Source organism: Stigmatopora argus, chromosome 14 (assembly GCF_051989625.1).
Source record: "Stigmatopora argus isolate UIUO_Sarg chromosome 14, RoL_Sarg_1.0, whole genome shotgun sequence".
Classification (NCBI taxonomy): domain Eukaryota; kingdom Metazoa; phylum Chordata; class Actinopteri; order Syngnathiformes; family Syngnathidae; genus Stigmatopora; species Stigmatopora argus.
This window is the reverse complement of record NC_135400.1, coordinates 8,964,208-8,981,711: the sequence shown is the minus strand read 5'-3', so window position 1 is coordinate 8,981,711 and position 17,504 is coordinate 8,964,208. Positions and strand designations below refer to the sequence as shown.

General features: G+C 38.8%; 2 protein-coding genes across 5 annotated transcripts; both read left to right on the top strand.

The window, feature by feature from the left end:
* The first annotated feature begins 368 nt into the window (after positions 1-368).
* On the top strand, positions 369-4,395 carry LOC144087995 (prostaglandin E2 receptor EP1 subtype-like). Of its 2 annotated transcripts, XM_077618171.1 has the most exons (4): positions 369-538; positions 1,957-2,093; positions 2,355-2,869; positions 3,613-4,395. In XM_077618171.1, the coding sequence occupies exons 2-4, from the start codon at positions 1,991-1,993 to the stop codon at positions 3,883-3,885; spliced, it is 891 nt and encodes a 296-aa protein (XP_077474297.1). In that variant the 5' UTR covers positions 369-538; positions 1,957-1,990; the 3' UTR covers positions 3,886-4,395. The 2 variants fall into 2 exon arrangements, with proteins under 2 accessions (XP_077474297.1, XP_077474296.1); XM_077618170.1 differs by having other exon boundaries at positions 1,957-2,869.
* A 944-nt stretch (positions 4,396-5,339) lies between these two features.
* Positions 5,340-17,191, top strand: ilf3b (interleukin enhancer binding factor 3b). Of its 3 annotated transcripts, none has more exons than XM_077618166.1 (18): positions 5,340-5,430; positions 5,964-6,022; positions 6,106-6,443; positions 6,523-6,697; positions 7,294-7,441; positions 8,962-9,053; positions 10,729-10,824; positions 11,563-11,674; positions 11,783-11,880; positions 11,950-12,058; positions 12,166-12,279; positions 12,888-13,093; positions 13,259-13,432; positions 13,677-13,958; positions 14,055-14,178; positions 14,770-14,814; positions 16,081-16,470; positions 16,585-17,191. In XM_077618166.1, the coding sequence occupies exons 2-18, from the start codon at positions 6,020-6,022 to the stop codon at positions 16,713-16,715; spliced, it is 2,637 nt and encodes an 878-aa protein (XP_077474292.1). In that variant the 5' UTR covers positions 5,340-5,430; positions 5,964-6,019; the 3' UTR covers positions 16,716-17,191. The 3 variants fall into 3 exon arrangements, with proteins under 3 accessions (XP_077474292.1, XP_077474294.1, XP_077474293.1); XM_077618167.1 differs by lacking the exon at positions 5,340-5,430 and adding an exon at positions 5,451-5,655; XM_077618168.1 differs by lacking the exons at positions 16,081-16,470; positions 16,585-17,191 and adding an exon at positions 15,225-16,013.
* The last annotated feature ends 313 nt before the right edge of the window (positions 17,192-17,504 follow it).

Below are 17,504 nucleotides of genomic sequence, written 5' to 3'. Positions count from 1 at the left end.
TCAAACAAAAGCCTGAACAAATAGATGTGTCTTGATTGACTTTTAAAAGAATCAAGAGAGACTGTTTTGGCCTGAGAGGGCACACTAAAATTGATAAAATAAAGCTGAAGAATTATTTTATGAACACTTTTATGAGCAAACTGTTCAGTGACTTGAGCTTTTGTTGTGGTATGAACATCATACGACTATACTGTATATGTGTACAGTATACTAATGTACTATATACTACATATTTTTCTTGTGCAGTTCTGACTCTCCTACAACGACGTCAGTTGTTTATCTTCCATGTGGGACACCCAGAGGTGATGTCCGCATGCTGCAGCTCCCACACATAAAAGCAGTCAGCCGGTCAAGAGAGGACTAAATCAGAGGGAGGCTGCTTATTCCAACAGGCATCAGCATGGAGTTAGAATGTCAGGAAATTCCAAAGAAGGTTTTTGGAAGGGAATGAAACCTGGATATTTATATTTTGGATTAAAACACAAATGCCTTTGAGAGAAACATTGGATTGTATGTTTTTTGTTATTTTAATTTAAAGGTAAGAAAACATCATTCTTTTCAGTATTTTGTATGTCATATATCACCCCATACACTAACAGCGACAAGCAATTACCGAGAGCCCAAAATTGGAAGCAATGTTTTAACAGCATCACAAAAAGCACTCGGTTGGTAAATTGCCTTTAACTCATTGGTTGCCATTGACAGAGCTAGATGTCCAATTCATTTAACTGGGAGGGGTGCAATGGAACATTAGCATTCATAGACAATCCTCCCAGCTATTGCACTTTATATTCTATTACAGCTTACTCACTGGAAAAATATGTCATCGTATACCTGACTTATTTTGATCTAACATGAGTGACTTAATTGACAAACTGGTCTATTGTATTGAAGAGAGTCAAGAAATGCTAAACTTCCTTTTTTTAATCTTATTTTAAAAATGAAAAGTATTCATCTCCCAAAGCACAGGATTGAGGTTTGTGTTGACTATGTTGAACCAAGTAAAATAAAAAAATGGGAAACACATCAAAAGCAAAATGCTTTAGTACCCTTAAAATTCACATTTGATTTATTGAAATGAATGCCTGAAACACCTCCCAAGGAGACGCCCAGAGGCATCCTCAGCAGAGCTCGAACCATCTCCGCTGGCTCTTCTTGATATGAAGGAGTCGTGGCTCTATTCCGAGTCCCTCCCGGTTGATCGAACTCCTCACCCTATCTCTACACTCCAATCTTGTTCTTTCACTCAAAGTTAATGGGGAGGATAGGAAAAGTAGATCGAACAATAAATCGAGTTTTGCCATATGACTTAAGTCCCTATTCACCTCAACAGACCACTTAAGTGCCTGCAACACTGCCACCACAATCAGTCTTTCGAGCTCATGCACCAATCAGCCTGCACATGTGAACAAGATACTTGAATTCTTTCAGTGAAATAATTCAAGTATTCGTGGTGTAGGCGCTCCCCTAAACCAGGTAAAAATAGCTGCTCTGGTAGAGTACAACCCTCATCGCGAACTGGTCTAACTTAGTGCCAAGTACTCAGAACAGACTAATGCTCTTTTGGTGCAGAGAATGGATGGCCACATAAAAAGTTATTAGTGGGATTAAAGAGCTTCTCAAAGTATTCTCTTCCACAGCCCAACAATGTACCCAGTTGAAGTTAGCAGCTGCTCGCTCCAAATATGAATAGTATAAATTAGTTGCAGCCTGTAAGATGTTATTGGCTGAATTTAAACTCTTTCTGCGCCATTGATGAAGATAGACATTCAGTCCTGTGGTTCTTTTCAGCAAATAAATGAATGTTAGTCAGACGTCTATCACCGTCAATGGCAGCCAATTAAGTTAACAACATTGAAAACTTTTCTCAGCACGAGCTAGCAATTCAACCTTAGTAAAAGGCCTGGGGAAAGTGTTATTCTATGAAACCTAAATTAATTTTCTTTCTCCTCTCAGGACCCCTTAAGCCAATGACAACCACAGATCAGAGATGTTTGCAATTCAGCGTCACAACTCTTCGGACGACTTATCTGCCCATCTTCAAAATAACGGCAGCACAATGTTGCACAAGGCAAAAGTGGGACGGACATACGGTAATTCCACCAATTCACCCACTAGTCCAACTGCTGCTGGTATCACCATGACTCTTGGAATTGTGTTTAATGTTGTAGCGCTTATCATTCTTGCCAAAGCCTACAACCGCTTTAGGCGGAGGTCAAAGGCCACATTTCTTCTTTTTGCCAGCTCGCTGGTGGCGACTGATTTGGCCGGGCATGTCATTAATGGAGCCTTGGTGCTGAGAAGATACACTGCAGGGATTATGAACTTGACTGATCCTCCCTCTGATTTTCCAGGCAATCTCAAAACTGATCCAGATGTCCCCTGTTTGTTTTTGGGTTGCTGCATGGTGTTCTTTGGCCTGTCCCCCCTCTTCCTTGGCTGTGCTATGGCCGCTGAGCGATGCTTAGGTGTCTCCAGACCTTTGTTACATGCTCGTTTGGTCACAACAGCACGAACAAAGATGGCACTAGCTCTCATCTGGCTGCTAGCATTGTGTGTCGCCGTGCTGCCGTTTTTCAGTTTAGGAGCCTACGCTTATCAATACCCGGGCTCATGGTGTTTTATCAGGGTGATGGACGGAACTCAAAGCACAGATTTGGCCTTTGTGACTCTGTTCACTGGACTAGGATTGAGTTCTCTGGCTGTTGCTTTTGTGTGTAACACCATCAGTGGGATAACCCTCATGAGAGCAAGACTAAAGAAGAAATCTAGCTCCCAACGCAGTTCGGCTAGGTCCCATGACACTGAGATGGTGGTCCAGCTGGTTGGCATAATGGTTGCCTCGAGCATCTGCTGGAGCCCTCTGTTGGTGAGTTGCAGCTACAATCTGAGCATATTTTTTGTTTTTATTCATTTTTTAAATTATAAATATATTTTAAATTGTATTATTTTTCAGTCATATATATCTATTTATAACAATACAAATATATTAGACCTAATGAAAATACTATATTTTGTATTGAGTGGTGTTACATATGTGGACATAACCTTTTGGGTCAAGTAGGCCACACTGGTATAATACCAAAAGTTAATTAAAAATAACAAAACAAAGCTTTAATTATTCATCATCATTATCATATGCAAAAATTAATTCATAAAAACAATGTATCACATAAGCCTAATGCACTGTAGTCTTTACAAATGATCTCAATTCAACTTTCTTTTAACTATACACTGTACAGGTATACCTGATGTTATTTTACCTAATGCATCTAAATAACATCACAAGACAATAACAAAATCCCTCTTTATAATTTGGTTGTAACTGGGAACACTATCCCCATTATTTTTCCCTTTAAGGTTATGTACATCCAAATCAATGTTTTACCTCTTAAATGGGATGTCAACAACTGTAATTGAAGTTTCTTTGGTTTTAAAAATAAACGTCATGTCTGCAAAGCATCAGTAATTGTTTGACGGATTGTTGTTATTTTTGTGGCCAAAAGTTCCATCTAAAAAAATACTAATTTTCCAACTCCAAGTGTTTTTAAAATTATTAATGCAAGCTACTAGGCTAATCACATTAACTGCATTGCCAATTATTGTCTATAGGTCTTTGGACTGATATCAGCCACCCGGTCTTACAGCGGCTCTCTCAGCCCAGACAGGAACACCTACGAGGATTTAATGGTAACTGGAGTCCGAATGGCGACCTGTAACCAGATCTTGGACCCATGGGTGTACATTTTGCTGCGGCGTGCCATCCTCAAGAAGATTTATGGGATTACCAAAAGGCAAGCCAGTCTGAGGGGAAGTATGCTTCGCTCTTTTCGCTGGGACGTCAGCTCCTTTCAGAATTCAGAGAAAAAAAAAGTTGAATTTTAATCACACTGTCTGCCATTCAATACCAAACTGCGACCTGTTCAACTCGGTCAGAATGCTACTCCGAATGGCTGGAAGAAAAAAAAATACTTGAAATATAAATGAAAAGCTGAAGATGTGACTTGTGTTTCTTACAGTTGTAAAATGTGACAATCTGTAGTGTCCAAATGCTAAATATACACATTTGAATTTTGCCTATTCAAATTGTTACTTGTCCTCTATGAGAACACAACCTAGTTTTAATGTGTTTTTTTGAAATATATATAAAACATCCTGTTTGGTCCATATGAAGATCTTATTCCAGAATTTCCAAAAGCAAAATAATAATAATAATGTGAATTGTAAATATGTCCAATTCATTGGACAGAGATCAAAGCGAAAAACTTTGATTTTACCTCATTTTAACGATGTGAAAGTGTGTGCAAACATTGGTCAGTTTGTTGTTTCAATACAGAACAATTAATGTGATTGTGCTTCTATTGTAGAAATCTTAAAATAAACAGTCTGAGATCAAAATAATGCTGTATTTATTAGCCACTAACACAAACAACTTATTTTTCCAGGTATGTGAAACATTACGTGGCCTTGAAATATCACTTTTAAAACACAGTACATGTTTTTAGTGCTGTGTTATATGTCCAGAGTTATTAATAATGTGTGGGTTTTGTATAGTTATTTTTTTAAAGTGATTTATCTGTTAGGCACAGATAGTGCCTAACATTTCATGCGCTGGATTGCCTCTGTATGTATGTAGCTATTATACTAGTCTGTATGATGAGATGAATCTTGCCTCAATTATTTCAGCATTTTGAAATTGTTTGATCGGTTACTCTAAATCCTGCTACAGTCGACTTCCATAAGAAAAAAACTGTCTGAGAAATATGCACAGATTAATACATTAATGCAATCAGCATATGCTCAATACCATGTATACACTATTTACTTAATAGTCTTGGTGATGTTTGCTGTGACCTACTAGTTGCAATTTTATTAGTACTATTGATCTTTGGGTTGTTATAAAGATATGAAAAAGGTCTACAAGTCAGGTAAATTTAAAGTCCACATTCAAGGCCCATGTGTCTAATCTAATGCATACTAGTCACTGCTCTTTACAACATATTTGTTGTAATAGTTACCTGAATAATTACATGTCAAATTGTTTTATTAATCAACCCTTTGGTTTACCCTATATAGTAGGAAAATCTGAATTTGGGGAGGATTGATAATTACCAATATATATACAATAACAAACATAGCACAATCTATTAGGTCTCAGATCTTCATCATTCAAGCACAATGACGTAACTTCATTATTAACAAACAAATGGACACATCGTCACAGTACATTTGACCTTTTATCTTGCCTTATATTGAAAATATATATTATTAAAATATGACGATGTTGTCGTCACGCGCAGCTTTCTTTCCGTATTGGCTGGTGAGAGAAAAAACAAGGGACCACCCTCCAATCACTAAAATGATAGGCGGAACCCACTTCATGACGATTTTCCTGCTCAAACAGAAGTGGATCCGTAGGAAACAACTGATGTGAGTGAATATAATCGTTAACAGCATTTGCACGAAACACGATGCAATTAAATTAAGGACGCCACCGAAATATCATCGACTGTCTCCTCTTCTTCGTTCGTGAATGGTTTTCGTTGCGGAATTACGATTCTACGTCGAGGAGGCTATAGCTAACAAGTCCATTGAATAATCGTGCGTGTGTGTGGGTGCCATTTTCCTTTGCATCCCGGTGTTTGATAAATTTAGGTGAATACTTGAAAAAATCCACTCATCCGGGTAGAATAATTTCTATCGGGCAACATCAGTTACTATTGCACCTCGATGAGCAAATCGGCGGAAAATGAGTTACCTATGTTCTTCTGAGGTTGTGCTCATATTAGCAGCCATTGCAACCACTGGTGATACATTAAAATGGCGTCGCCTTCCAAACTGGAGCAGATGCTGTTGTGGGGGGATTTTATGCTCCTTTTAAATGCTTATTTCGATATTGTATCTGTACGGAATTTATGATTTGCACCCTAACTATTTGTTTTATTTTCCCCAATTTTCCTCAGATAACGCATCTGCTGGCAACTACTTAAAATAGTCTAAAATTGTCTTTGGAACAGAGATGGTAATCATTTACTTTTAACTTTATGAATTTTGTATGGTAATTTGTTATCTAACAATCATGCCTCTGCTCCCTGTCACCCATAGGGCCCCCCATTGCGCTACCGTTCCTTGCGTGTGTTTTTGCACGACGACCGCCATGTCATGGCCAAGCATTCTGCGATCTACCCTTCTCAGGAAGAACTGGAGAATGTGCAAAACATGGTCTCCCACACAGAACGAGCCCTGAAGGCAGTCTCAGACTGGCTAGATAAGCAAGAGAAGTCTGATGGTGATGGTGCTGGAGCTGGTGCTGCTGCTGGAGTTGGTGCTGCTGCTGCTGGTGCTGCTGCTGGTGCTGCTGCTGGTGCTGCTGCTGGTGCTGGTGCTGCTGGTACTGCTGCTGGTGCTGGTACTGGTGCTGGTGCTGATACTGAAAAAGAGAGGTGCATGATTTGATGAAGTATTCAATCAAAGATGTATGAAGGTTTTAGCTCCTTACACTTATATTACTCCATTTGTCAGTGAGCCCAAAGAATCAGCCACACGTACCCTTCGTGGTGTGATGAGGGTGGGCCTTGTTGCCAAGGGCCTTTTGTTGAAAGGTGATCAGGACCTTGAACTGGTTCTTCTTTGTAAGGACAAGCCTACCGTCAGTCTGCTAAAGAAGGTTGCAGAGAACCTGTCTACACAGCTTAAGGTGAGCGCTTAGTTTATTTTTGTCTTTAGATTATTTTTCTCATAAAACAATCTATGTTCACAGTGTCATACAAATATGAAATTCCTGTATATTGTTGTTGAAGCAGTAGTGGACATCGGTTTAACATGACTTGGTTGTTGCTTCTTGTTTCTCTTGTTTGCATTTTTGGGGGGATTTTACCCCAAAATAGTTTAACCAGGTATAAAACGAATCCCGAATGAAAGCACCTCCTTATGGTTGTCAGCAGGGATGAATTAGAAACTGGTGGTCATAGTCTGCCCCAGTTCCATTCCCCATGAAATGCAAGCCCATGCCACAACCACATTGTAACTTGTCAAGTCTGGTGACCCCTAAACTAAAAGTGCAGAATAACAGTTAAGGCTTTATTGGTAGCAATTAATGATCAACACATAAAACATAAACAGAACTGGACAAAGTTTTTATCCCTTAGCTTTTAACTCATTGGCTGCCATTGACAATGCTAGACATCCAATCCATTTTGACTGAGAGGCTAATGAACGAATGCCGTAATGAATTACAAAGCGTGCTTGGCTACATGTATTAATGGCAGATGAAATTATTTCCATCTCCTGCAGGCAATCACAGAAGAAGAGTATCTTGTGAGTCAACACATCCAAGATGCCTTGATTATCATCGAAAACACCAAGGATCCCCCTCTCACCCTTACCATTCGCCTGACATCTCCATTAGTTCGAGAGGAGATGGAGAAGACTGTTGCTGGCGGTATGTGCCATAAGACTTCAGTGTCGATTCTTTTTATAGCATTCCTCCCCTTCTTGCTGGGAGGTCATGCAGACAAGATAGATATTGTTTATTGGGCCTTCAATGGAGCTAAGGGACAAGAAAACACTGTCACATAATAACACTGTGCTATACTTATAGCTCTGTAGACAATCTCATAGTTCCATGTAATGTAATTGTACATTTATGATGGCCCAATATACAGTATAGGGCAGGTAGCTTTGCTGAAGACATGGATTTGTCTTCCCTCTTTATGGTCAAAGTCACAAAATGAATGAAGGCTTACTGAGAATTTAAACAAAAAGAGACCACTTTCTTTGCATGTGCTTTATCATTCATGAACGGTTTGCATTTCAGCAAAATTGAGTTGCATAAATTATTGTGAAAGTGTCCTTGGTTCTTTAACCCAGAAGTGGGTTGAGTGCAGTGTTTCGCCAAACAGCTTAGGGTTGCAGATAAGGACAAGAAATTCCTGTTATGTATTTCACACAGAAGACCTGCCTAGTTTTTTGTAGTGGCAAAAATCCCCTTATTCAGGCTATAAACGTCATGTTTTTTTTTCACATTCTCTTTTAGCATGATTTGTTTGGATTAAATGAATCCTGACCAAGTGTGCAAGGGATTTTAAGAGGAATGGGCCCAGTTAAATACTAGTTTCAACACAGGGTGTAAAAATAAATGCAGTACTTGGCAGTTTACTGACTCTCAAGCTTCTTTTCATTGTTTTGTCTCTAAATCACACTATTTTATCCTTTCATTAAATTAATTACCAGTAACAGAAAAATATACATTGTTGCTTTTAGCAGAAATCATTTTTATGGTTAGATTAAAAAATGATATTAGCTCATTACCATGTAGACTGAATCATCACTGTTTGGTGGAAATGGGTTTTAAGCAGTCAGAAGGAACTGTACAATGTCCTCATTTGCAACCCTGTGCTAACGTTTATTCCCAGTTTGGGTCTTTGTAAGCCATCAGTTTTGCTGAAGTGCGGACTTGTTTTGATACCCACCTTTTGTGTACCTGATAACATGTACCTGTGGTTCCAATTCTGATTGTCTCTGTCAAGCCTTCTAGTTTGTCAATTTTAGGGACGCTGGACCTTTGACCAACTGGCCGCTCTCTGTCTCGGAAGGGGCAAAGTGCAGTGTACCCAGTATTGGGGCAAAGGGGAGGGGCTCTTCCTCCTGTCTATATCAGAAAAAGTACACAGATATACAACCATGGGTATGCAACCTCCCCATAGACCATTTGTAAATGCCAACTTATCTTCGCATTACTTTTGCTAGTTGGTTTTGTGTAGATTTTTGTCCTGCTGTAAACATGCAAAACCACATCAACACGGAGGTTAAGAGCATTCGCTGGTTCTCCAGTGGAGGAGTCCCCCTCCCCTTACCTCTTCTGCCTGTGGTTTGGGAAAGCTGCCTGTGTTCCCCCTGGCCGGATGACAGAACTCCCCTTGGTCAAACTGTACCTTGTCTTCTTATTCCACCTGCCAATAGAAACGCTATCAGTCAACGATCCCCCGGATGCTCTGGACAGGCAGAAATGCATTACTGCCTTGGCGTCTCTTCGCCACGCTAAGTGGTTCCAGGTTTGATTCTTGTCTTTATTTGTCTTTAAAACAGAAGTAGTAGTTTCAATTTTGATTTACGTGCTCTTTTTGTCTTTCTGTCTTTTATTTCATGTTCGTACTTATCTTTAATGGCTCTAATGGAGTGTATCTTTTATTAACGATTACTCAAAATCTTTGCCATTACAGTGTCCTCAACTTTGTTACGTTTTCATATACTCCTAAAGGGATATTTGAGACGTATATAAATCACAGCTGTATAATTGACAGCTTTGTTTTGTCCTGGGTCTAGTTCATCCATTTAGGCAAAAATACATCGGCGTTTGGGACTAACCAGGTATCCAGGTGCAATATTTCTATTAGTCCTAGTACAACTAGTTGTCATGTAAGGAAGGGGTTGCATGGCTAGTTAATATTTTAAGAGAAGTCCCGAGTTGTTTTTGCCCATGCAGTGGCAAATTTTAGGTTTCCCTCTTTTTCAAGATGTTATCAGATGCAGATTTGAACATGGCAAATTAGTATCGACATTGTCCCCTAACTATTAGTCTTAAGCGATGATGAGCCACAATATCGCGAAACTTAGATGTCAAGTAGAGGGAAGCAAAATACTGTCCTATTCATACTAGTTAGCCAGCCATCTAATTTGATTAACTCCTCGAATTGGAGGGCTCTCAGCAATTGTTCGTTCGCCGCCAGCTATCACAGTTGAAATGGATTTGGTGTCTATCATAATCAATGGCACTGAATAAATTAACAACGTAGATGCCTCCTGGTGTTTTTTGAGAAGCCACACGTGCCATCCTCTTGTACATTTAGGGCAACTCAGTATTGCAGGCGCAACAATAATCACAGCTGTAATTGGCTGCTGTCTTCTTGTTTCTCATTTAAGTGAAAAATCGAGTCACCACCTATTTTGGCGATGCTCGTGTTTATTTCATAATCTTGCATGATCGCAGGTTCTATGTTATCTCTGCTTGCTGCAAGCAGATAACTTCAAGCTTAGAGGTATTAATGTAGACATTTTGAAGAGAAAATACTTCTTTTGTGTGGTAAGGTCATGCAGTCAATTCTGTAGCTACAATATATAATATCGCATAAAGTGCAACATTTGGATTGGTTGTTCTTTTAGCACATTGTTTTGTCTGGCTTATTTCGATTGTCTTTAAAAAAACAACAACCAGTGCCTCATTACTCCAGCCATTTTATTATCAATTTTTCCTATTTTGCAGTATGTCACAAATTCATCAGGAATATTGCACCTTGAGTACTGTTCTAGTGTTTTTATGTTTTTGTTTTTATTTTACTTTGACTGACTATAACATTGCCCCACTGACAACCCACACACTTGTCCCACTACTTTAAAATGGTTTACTCCACCCTCCTATCCAAAGCTTGAATTATGTTAGATTCATCTTTGGCTACACCTAATTGTTATTTGAATGTTTTTTGCTTGGTTCACAATGCTATACATTTCATCATCCGTTGATTCACTATCAGTCCTGGGTCAATAAAGATGTGTTTATAATTACATTAATACAATTTATAGGGTAATGTCCTACTTTTTGTGATGTAATTTAAAGTTTAATTACATATTGTCTGGATTTTAAGTAGCTATACCCTGTCATCCCTCCTGTTTGACTCAATTTGCTTGTCGTCCCATGTCTCCACCCTCTATCCCCATTCACTGTGTCCTCAGGCCAGAGCCAATGGGCTACGCTCCTGTGTAATTGTCATTCGGGTTCTAAGGGATCTGTGTGCCTGCATCCCCACATGGTCCCCACTTGTTGGCTGGGTGAGTCAAAGCTCTTAAATAACCATAAAATAATAGGATTTCTGGGAGTACAAGTTTCCAAGATCTTTGTCTCTTATTCATTCAAATCATAAGGTTATCCTCAGCAGTTATTCCTCGAAACATTGAGACAATCAAGGAAGTGATTATAAAACACTTCAGAGTTACTGTGGATGAGTCAGTCTGTCAGATGAGTTGTCAGTAATGAGATTTAGCCAAACCTTTGTCCAAGAAGAACAAGCATCCTGAGTAGCCCAGAAAAGAAGACAGTGTAGTATTTGGGTAGCGCAATTTAATGTACAATTACACATGTATTAAGTGTTGTCCTGTTCTACTCAATAGCTGTAAGCTAATTTAAAAAGTGTCTTAGTTGTGGATTCGTGCTACATTGACAGAGAATAAGGAAGGGGGCTTCTTGTGTAGTAAATATGGTCAATTTTCACAAAATGGACCTAAATGTAGTATAATCCTGGTTCCAAAATGGGTATCCATTTCTCCCCAAACAAATGGAAGTAATCTATAAACTCCTAAGATTTCCCAAGTTGTGTGGATGTGTAAGAAGCACAAAGTTAGCAGGTACTTTCATAACAAGTCAAAATCTGATCATATGCAGACCTTGTGATAAAGGAATATAGTGTTTGTAAGGGTTATTTGAGATTTATTGCAGTTTTTTCAAACCATTATTGTATGACTATGTTGGCCTAATTCAATTCCTTAAAAATGTTGATCTGTGCTATGTAGCCACTGGAGTTGATCTGCGAGAAAGCTATTGGCACAGGAAACCGTCCAATGATGGCAGGAGAAGCACTGCGCAGAGTCTTAGAATGCCTTGCTTCTGGAATCCTGCTGCCAGGTAAATTTATGTGAATGTAGCAGAATAGCACTGTATTACTCTTTTATTTTTAAAATTTTATTTTTTGAAGCAAAGATGCTCCAATTCAGTTTTAATCTTCCCATGCAGATGCTGCTGGAATCGCTGACCCTTGTGAAAAAGAGCCCACAGATGCAGTAGCTCACTTGGATTGTCAACAGAGAGAAGACATCACATTGAGTGCACAAGTAAGAAAGATATTTTTTGTGGGTAACATTCTCACTAAATTGAGTGCTTACCTTTACTTGTATCCATAGTATGCCTTAAGGCTGTCAGCCTTTGGACAGATTCACAAAGTGCTTGGAATGGACCCGCTTCCCTCCAAGGTACCCAAGAAAACTCCTGGACCTCGGATTGATTATATAGGTAAACAACCCTTTTGGTGAAGAGTCAGAAGATTGTTTGATTTTATGTTGTAGTTTAAGTGAATACCTTCAAGTATAATGAAAGTTTTCCCCATAATTGTTTATCAGTGCAAATCCCACCCAGTACTGCATATGCTCCACCAATGAAGCGTCCCATTGAGGAAGAGGAGGGAATTGAAGACAAAAGTCCGAATAAGAAGAAGAAAAAACTACAGAAGAAATGTAAGTTAACTTTCACAATTTAGGATTATATGTTGTTTTTTTTTTTTTTACCTTGTTCAAGCTTTTTAGGATAAAATTGCCAACATGGTGGCAATTGCAAAAATTCTGCATGAGCTCAATCATGAGTTATGTAATACTTGCGTCACAGGACTGTTGTACTTTTTGCATACTTTTTTTGCTTGCATAACTGGCTCTTTTAATAAGCGTATCAGTCTCACTTATCTAACAGACAGTCCCGCCTAACATAAACGCGGCGTGTCAGTTACTTGTTAAGTGATATGTCGATCTTGGATACTTCAAACGCGTTGCTTATATCAGGGCCCTTTGGTGGCGATGCGAAGCGAGTTGTCCCATTTCAATAATGAGCGACTCGCTCGACCTCTCCACATACTCCTGCACATATTTGCTGATATGTTTGTTTTTATGAAGCCTAACAGCACACCCCACACACACTACAGCCATGGAGATGTAAATGACATATGGCCTCATAAGTCTCGGTATATTTCCATGTGTTTGAAAGCCACGAGCCGGGTAAAATCCGGTTTAAATAAGACTGTAACATTACAGTATATTATGTCTGAAAGTGGCCGTTGCCTTTCGTCCACCAGCTGCAGAGGATAAGTCTGATCCTCCCCAAGCTATGAATGCATTGATGCGACTCAACCAGCTCAGGCCCGGTCTACAGTACAAGCTGATATCCCAGACAGGCCCGGTCCATGTTCCTGTCTTCACTATGGCTGTACAAGTTGATGGCAAAAATTTTGAAGCCTCCGGTCCATCCAAACGGACAGCTAAGCTACATGTAGCTGTCAAGGTGGGTCAGCTCATGTTGGTTGAAGGGCAGTTCAAATAAACTGCTGAGAAATGTCATTGTTTACCTTTTAACACCGTTAACCACTGTTTTTGTTTGTGTATACTCCAGTGCAGTCTGTTTTTTGTGTATTAAATTACAATCCCTCTTTTTTTTATATAACTCCAGGCACTGCAAGAAATGGGTTTACCCACAGGAATGGAAGTAAAAACTCCTGAGCCAATAATAGTTGAAGAACCCCCTGTATCAGTCGCTGCAGAGAATGTGAAGACAGAAGTCACTGAAGTTCCTATACCTGTGCCTGCAGGAACAGCTGGTACAGATTCCACTGATGCTGCAGAGGTAAAGAACCCCTAACATTGATTAGACACAAATAATGCGCAAGCAATAACACCCAATCCATGCGTGTCCGAAATGTAGCACCTTTTGGCACAATTCCAACAGTTTTGAAGAAAGACATTCATTCCTATCATGTATTCCTGAGCAATATTTAATGTCAAATATTCAATAAGAAATAATGGCATTAGGTAATAGGACTAAAATCTAATCTAATCTTGATTTTTTTTTCCCATCCATTTGATTTTAGACCACCCGCCAACAAGGACCGATCTTGACTAAACACGGCAAGAACCCTGTGATGGAGCTGAACGAAAAGCGTCGTTGCCTGAAATATGAGCTCATCTCAGAGACTGGAGGCAGCCATGACAAGCGCTTTATAATGGAAGTTGATATTGATGGGGAAAAGTTCCAGGGGTCCGGATCCAACAAAAAAGTGGCCAAAGCTCATGCAGCACTTGCGGCTTTGGAGCAGCTCTTTCCTGAGGGTTCTGTGACTGAAGTGCCTAAAAAGAAAAAGGGACAAACAATGGTAGGCTCTCAGTAAAAAAGGACATTGATGTATTTTTCTCCCGTATTCTTTATCCTACAGTGTCAACTGAAATCTTGTTGATGAATCTGTATTTAGAAAGAAGACTCCTATGGCACGATGGGACCTCCTGGAGATACCCCTACGCCCAGGGGTAGGGGACGAGGACGAGGTCGTGGATGGGGCCGTGGGTTCAATAACGGAGGGGGCTGTGGAGTCGGAGGTATTTTTAATTTTTTTTTTTGCTAATCGGAAAGACTGCTTCCACAAGTCAGAGATTTATTTTAGATTTATTTTTTAATTCTTAAAAAAAAACTTGAAAAAAATTCACCTTAAAAAGCATAACATCTAATATCTTTATACAAATTATTAGTCAATTCATCTAATTGACTACATTGATGGGGATAGTTCTCCAATTCATCTGAACTTGGAATAATGGCAACAGGTGCTAAATCAGATCAAATTAAATAAGACAAAGACCACAATTAATGTTTTCTTTGTTTTTTTAATAACATGTAAACAAATTTATATTTTCTAAGAATGTTTTAAAGAAAATAATTGGCTTACAAACATCCTAATAATAATAAAACATAAGAGCATTTTCTAAAATGTAAAAAAAAAAGGCGCACTGGAAAATTGAATTTGAATGAAATTAAATGGAAAAAAAATCCAACACTGTATGCATGCTTATTATTTTCAAATGTATTTTTAAATTGCTATGATTCCCATTGAACTGCTAGTTAATGATGAAATAGAATTTAAAGCACCAAACAGTATTCCCATTGTTCTAAATTCATGGTCTGTTACCCAACAGGCTTTGGGGCGTATGGCTATGGCGGAAGCTCAATGTATGGATACAGTAAGTATTTCAATCTTTTTTTTTTTTTTAATGTTTTTGTCTTTTATTGTCACCACCATTACAAAGCAAGAACTCAAACTAGTCAGTCCGAACATGCTGCTGTGAAAAGTCACATGTGTTCACCATTCAGCAAAACTCTCAACATGAGGTCTAAATATTGACCGTGGTTTTATAAAGTCCTCTGCTTTAATTAAGCCTCGAGGAATATTTGGGGCATTTGAGCTGAGGATTGACCCTCCTGAGTGTGACAGGAGAAGGCAAAACTTCTAAAGTCATTCCAACAAGTCCCTGTGAATGCAATTTGGGCCCCATAAATCCAATTCAATCCTGCTTTTAAAGCAGAACAAATTCTGAATAAGGAAAACTAATTGTGATATTTCCCCCCTTCTCTGCCTTGTCTCACTCTTTAGGTGACTTTGTCTCAGACTCCTTTGGCCACCAAGCATTTGAGAACTAAATCTTCCCCTTGTCTTAGAATATAAAAACAACAATATAGTAAATGAGACAAACATTCAGTTTTGTCCAGCTGCACCCAGAACTCCCTTCAACTCCACAACTCTGGAAAAATACAACGATAATCCTATTTTGTCATTCCGCTTGCAACCTGGATGAGATGATCTGCTTACGTGCAAGTCACCATCTGCTGTGGATGTATCAAACATCTGGATATCTACAGGGTGGATTGGTTTTAGAAGACCCCCTTTTTATATGCGTGGAAAAAGATGTTCTGTGAGAGACAAACAACAAATTGTCCTTTAGACTTTTTTTTTAATCTTTCAATTCTGTTGATTCACCAACAGGATTTTTTTTTAATATTATACATTCATTTTTGGCATCTGCACTTAGACATTCATGACAATTTAAATGTGCCTTTAACTCTTTTACTGCCATCCAGGTAGATGTTTAGTAATAACATCCTCCGGGACTGGTGATTCCATACTTTTTGTCAGGGGGAGTAGTATTCGGAGTATTTGTTATGGTTGGTAGCAAATGAAGAAAATGTAAATTAAAACACTGGCAGCCAAAGAGTTAATGGACTATCAAGTCAAGTCTGCACTAAATGCATGATTCTTCTTTTGTCAGTATGGATTTATCGTAAATAGTTCCAGAAACAAGCTTACTTAAATTCCATGTGTTAGTCTTTTTTTTAATTTTTCAATAAATGTGATTGAGGTCAATAAATGCAATACTACTTAAAACGTGTTTCGTAATTACTGATTAACAAGCTGCGAGTTAAAAGATGTTCCCCGTGCTGTTATTTCTCAGATTACTACAACAATGGTGGTGCAAATGCAGGAGGCGGGTTCTCAGGTGGAACCAATACCTCACAGGGATCGGGCCAAAGCTCATATGGCTCATACTATGATGGTGATGGAGCCTACAAATCCATGGCTGCTGCTAAAAATGCCAAAAAGAAACCAGCAAGGGGTGGGAAATCATCTTTTCAGGTTCCCTCAAGTGGGAATACTGCATCAACAGGGAGCTACCAAGCCAGCAATTCTTCTGGACAGGCCAACTACAACCAATATGGCCAAGGCTATGGTCAGGCAAAGAAGAATTATAACCAGGGAAGTGCAACTGGCTACTCTTACAGCACAGCATACCCGAGCCAGGTGACTGGTGGAGTTGGAGGAAACCAGGACTACAATTATGATGGTAAGTGAGGTTGGATAATCCTAATGTTACAAAAAAAATTAATCCAGTAATCACATAAGTGCGAATAACCAAATGTTGGATTTAAATTGATGTGTTATGCTTCTCCCTGGAAAGGTTTCACCAGCCAGTCCAATTACAACATGCAAGGTTCTGGAGAAAACCAGGGTTACAACAGCAGCCAGACACAGTACAATGCCGTAAACTACAACAAGGTGGACACTAGCGGGAATTACCAATATAGATAAACTGAGTTTCGCCAATTTGCTGAACCAGCTTGCCCTCTATCCTTGCATCTTTGCCTCAAATATTCTGTCAAGAATGTGATTGATGGCTTACCTGTGCTCTGATTTCCTCCATTTTGCCATTGATGTGCATATATTGTTACTCAAGTTCAGACGGATTTGTCGCAATGATTAGTACTAGTCCTGTTTTGAAAGGTTTCATAATTTGAACCCTGTACTATTATATATTTTTTTGTATTTATAAAAACAGTGTGAGATATGCATACAAGCCCTACTTCCATGGTTTTAAGTTGCAGAAACACGAGCTACTCTACGCTTCTAGATAAGTGCTTCTTTCCCCTTTTTAATAATTTTACTTCTATTTTAGTAGAAGATAGATGAAAATGCACAGTAATGTTTCACTAGCTTAATTTTGTTGATACTTTTCCTGTCAATGTTTGTAACCATGTCTTTCTATTGATAAATGTTTTACTTTGGTCCTTTTGAGTCAGAGTTTTGACTTAACTGCTTGTCATTGGAATGATTGATTTTAGGTTTGTCGAACCTAAAAGGCAGATATAATAGCTGCGAACATGGTAAACCAAAATACTGTACTATACTATAGTACTGTACATTATTACATACTATTGTGAAACTACTTTTCATGTGTAAATATATACATATATGCACAGACTAAATGGCTCAAGAATCACATTTTAAACTACTGGATGTGTTTTTTTGAACTGTCAAAAAACATCACTAATTTAAGCCATATGTTACACATCTGAGATGTCACTTTCTCATTAAATACAA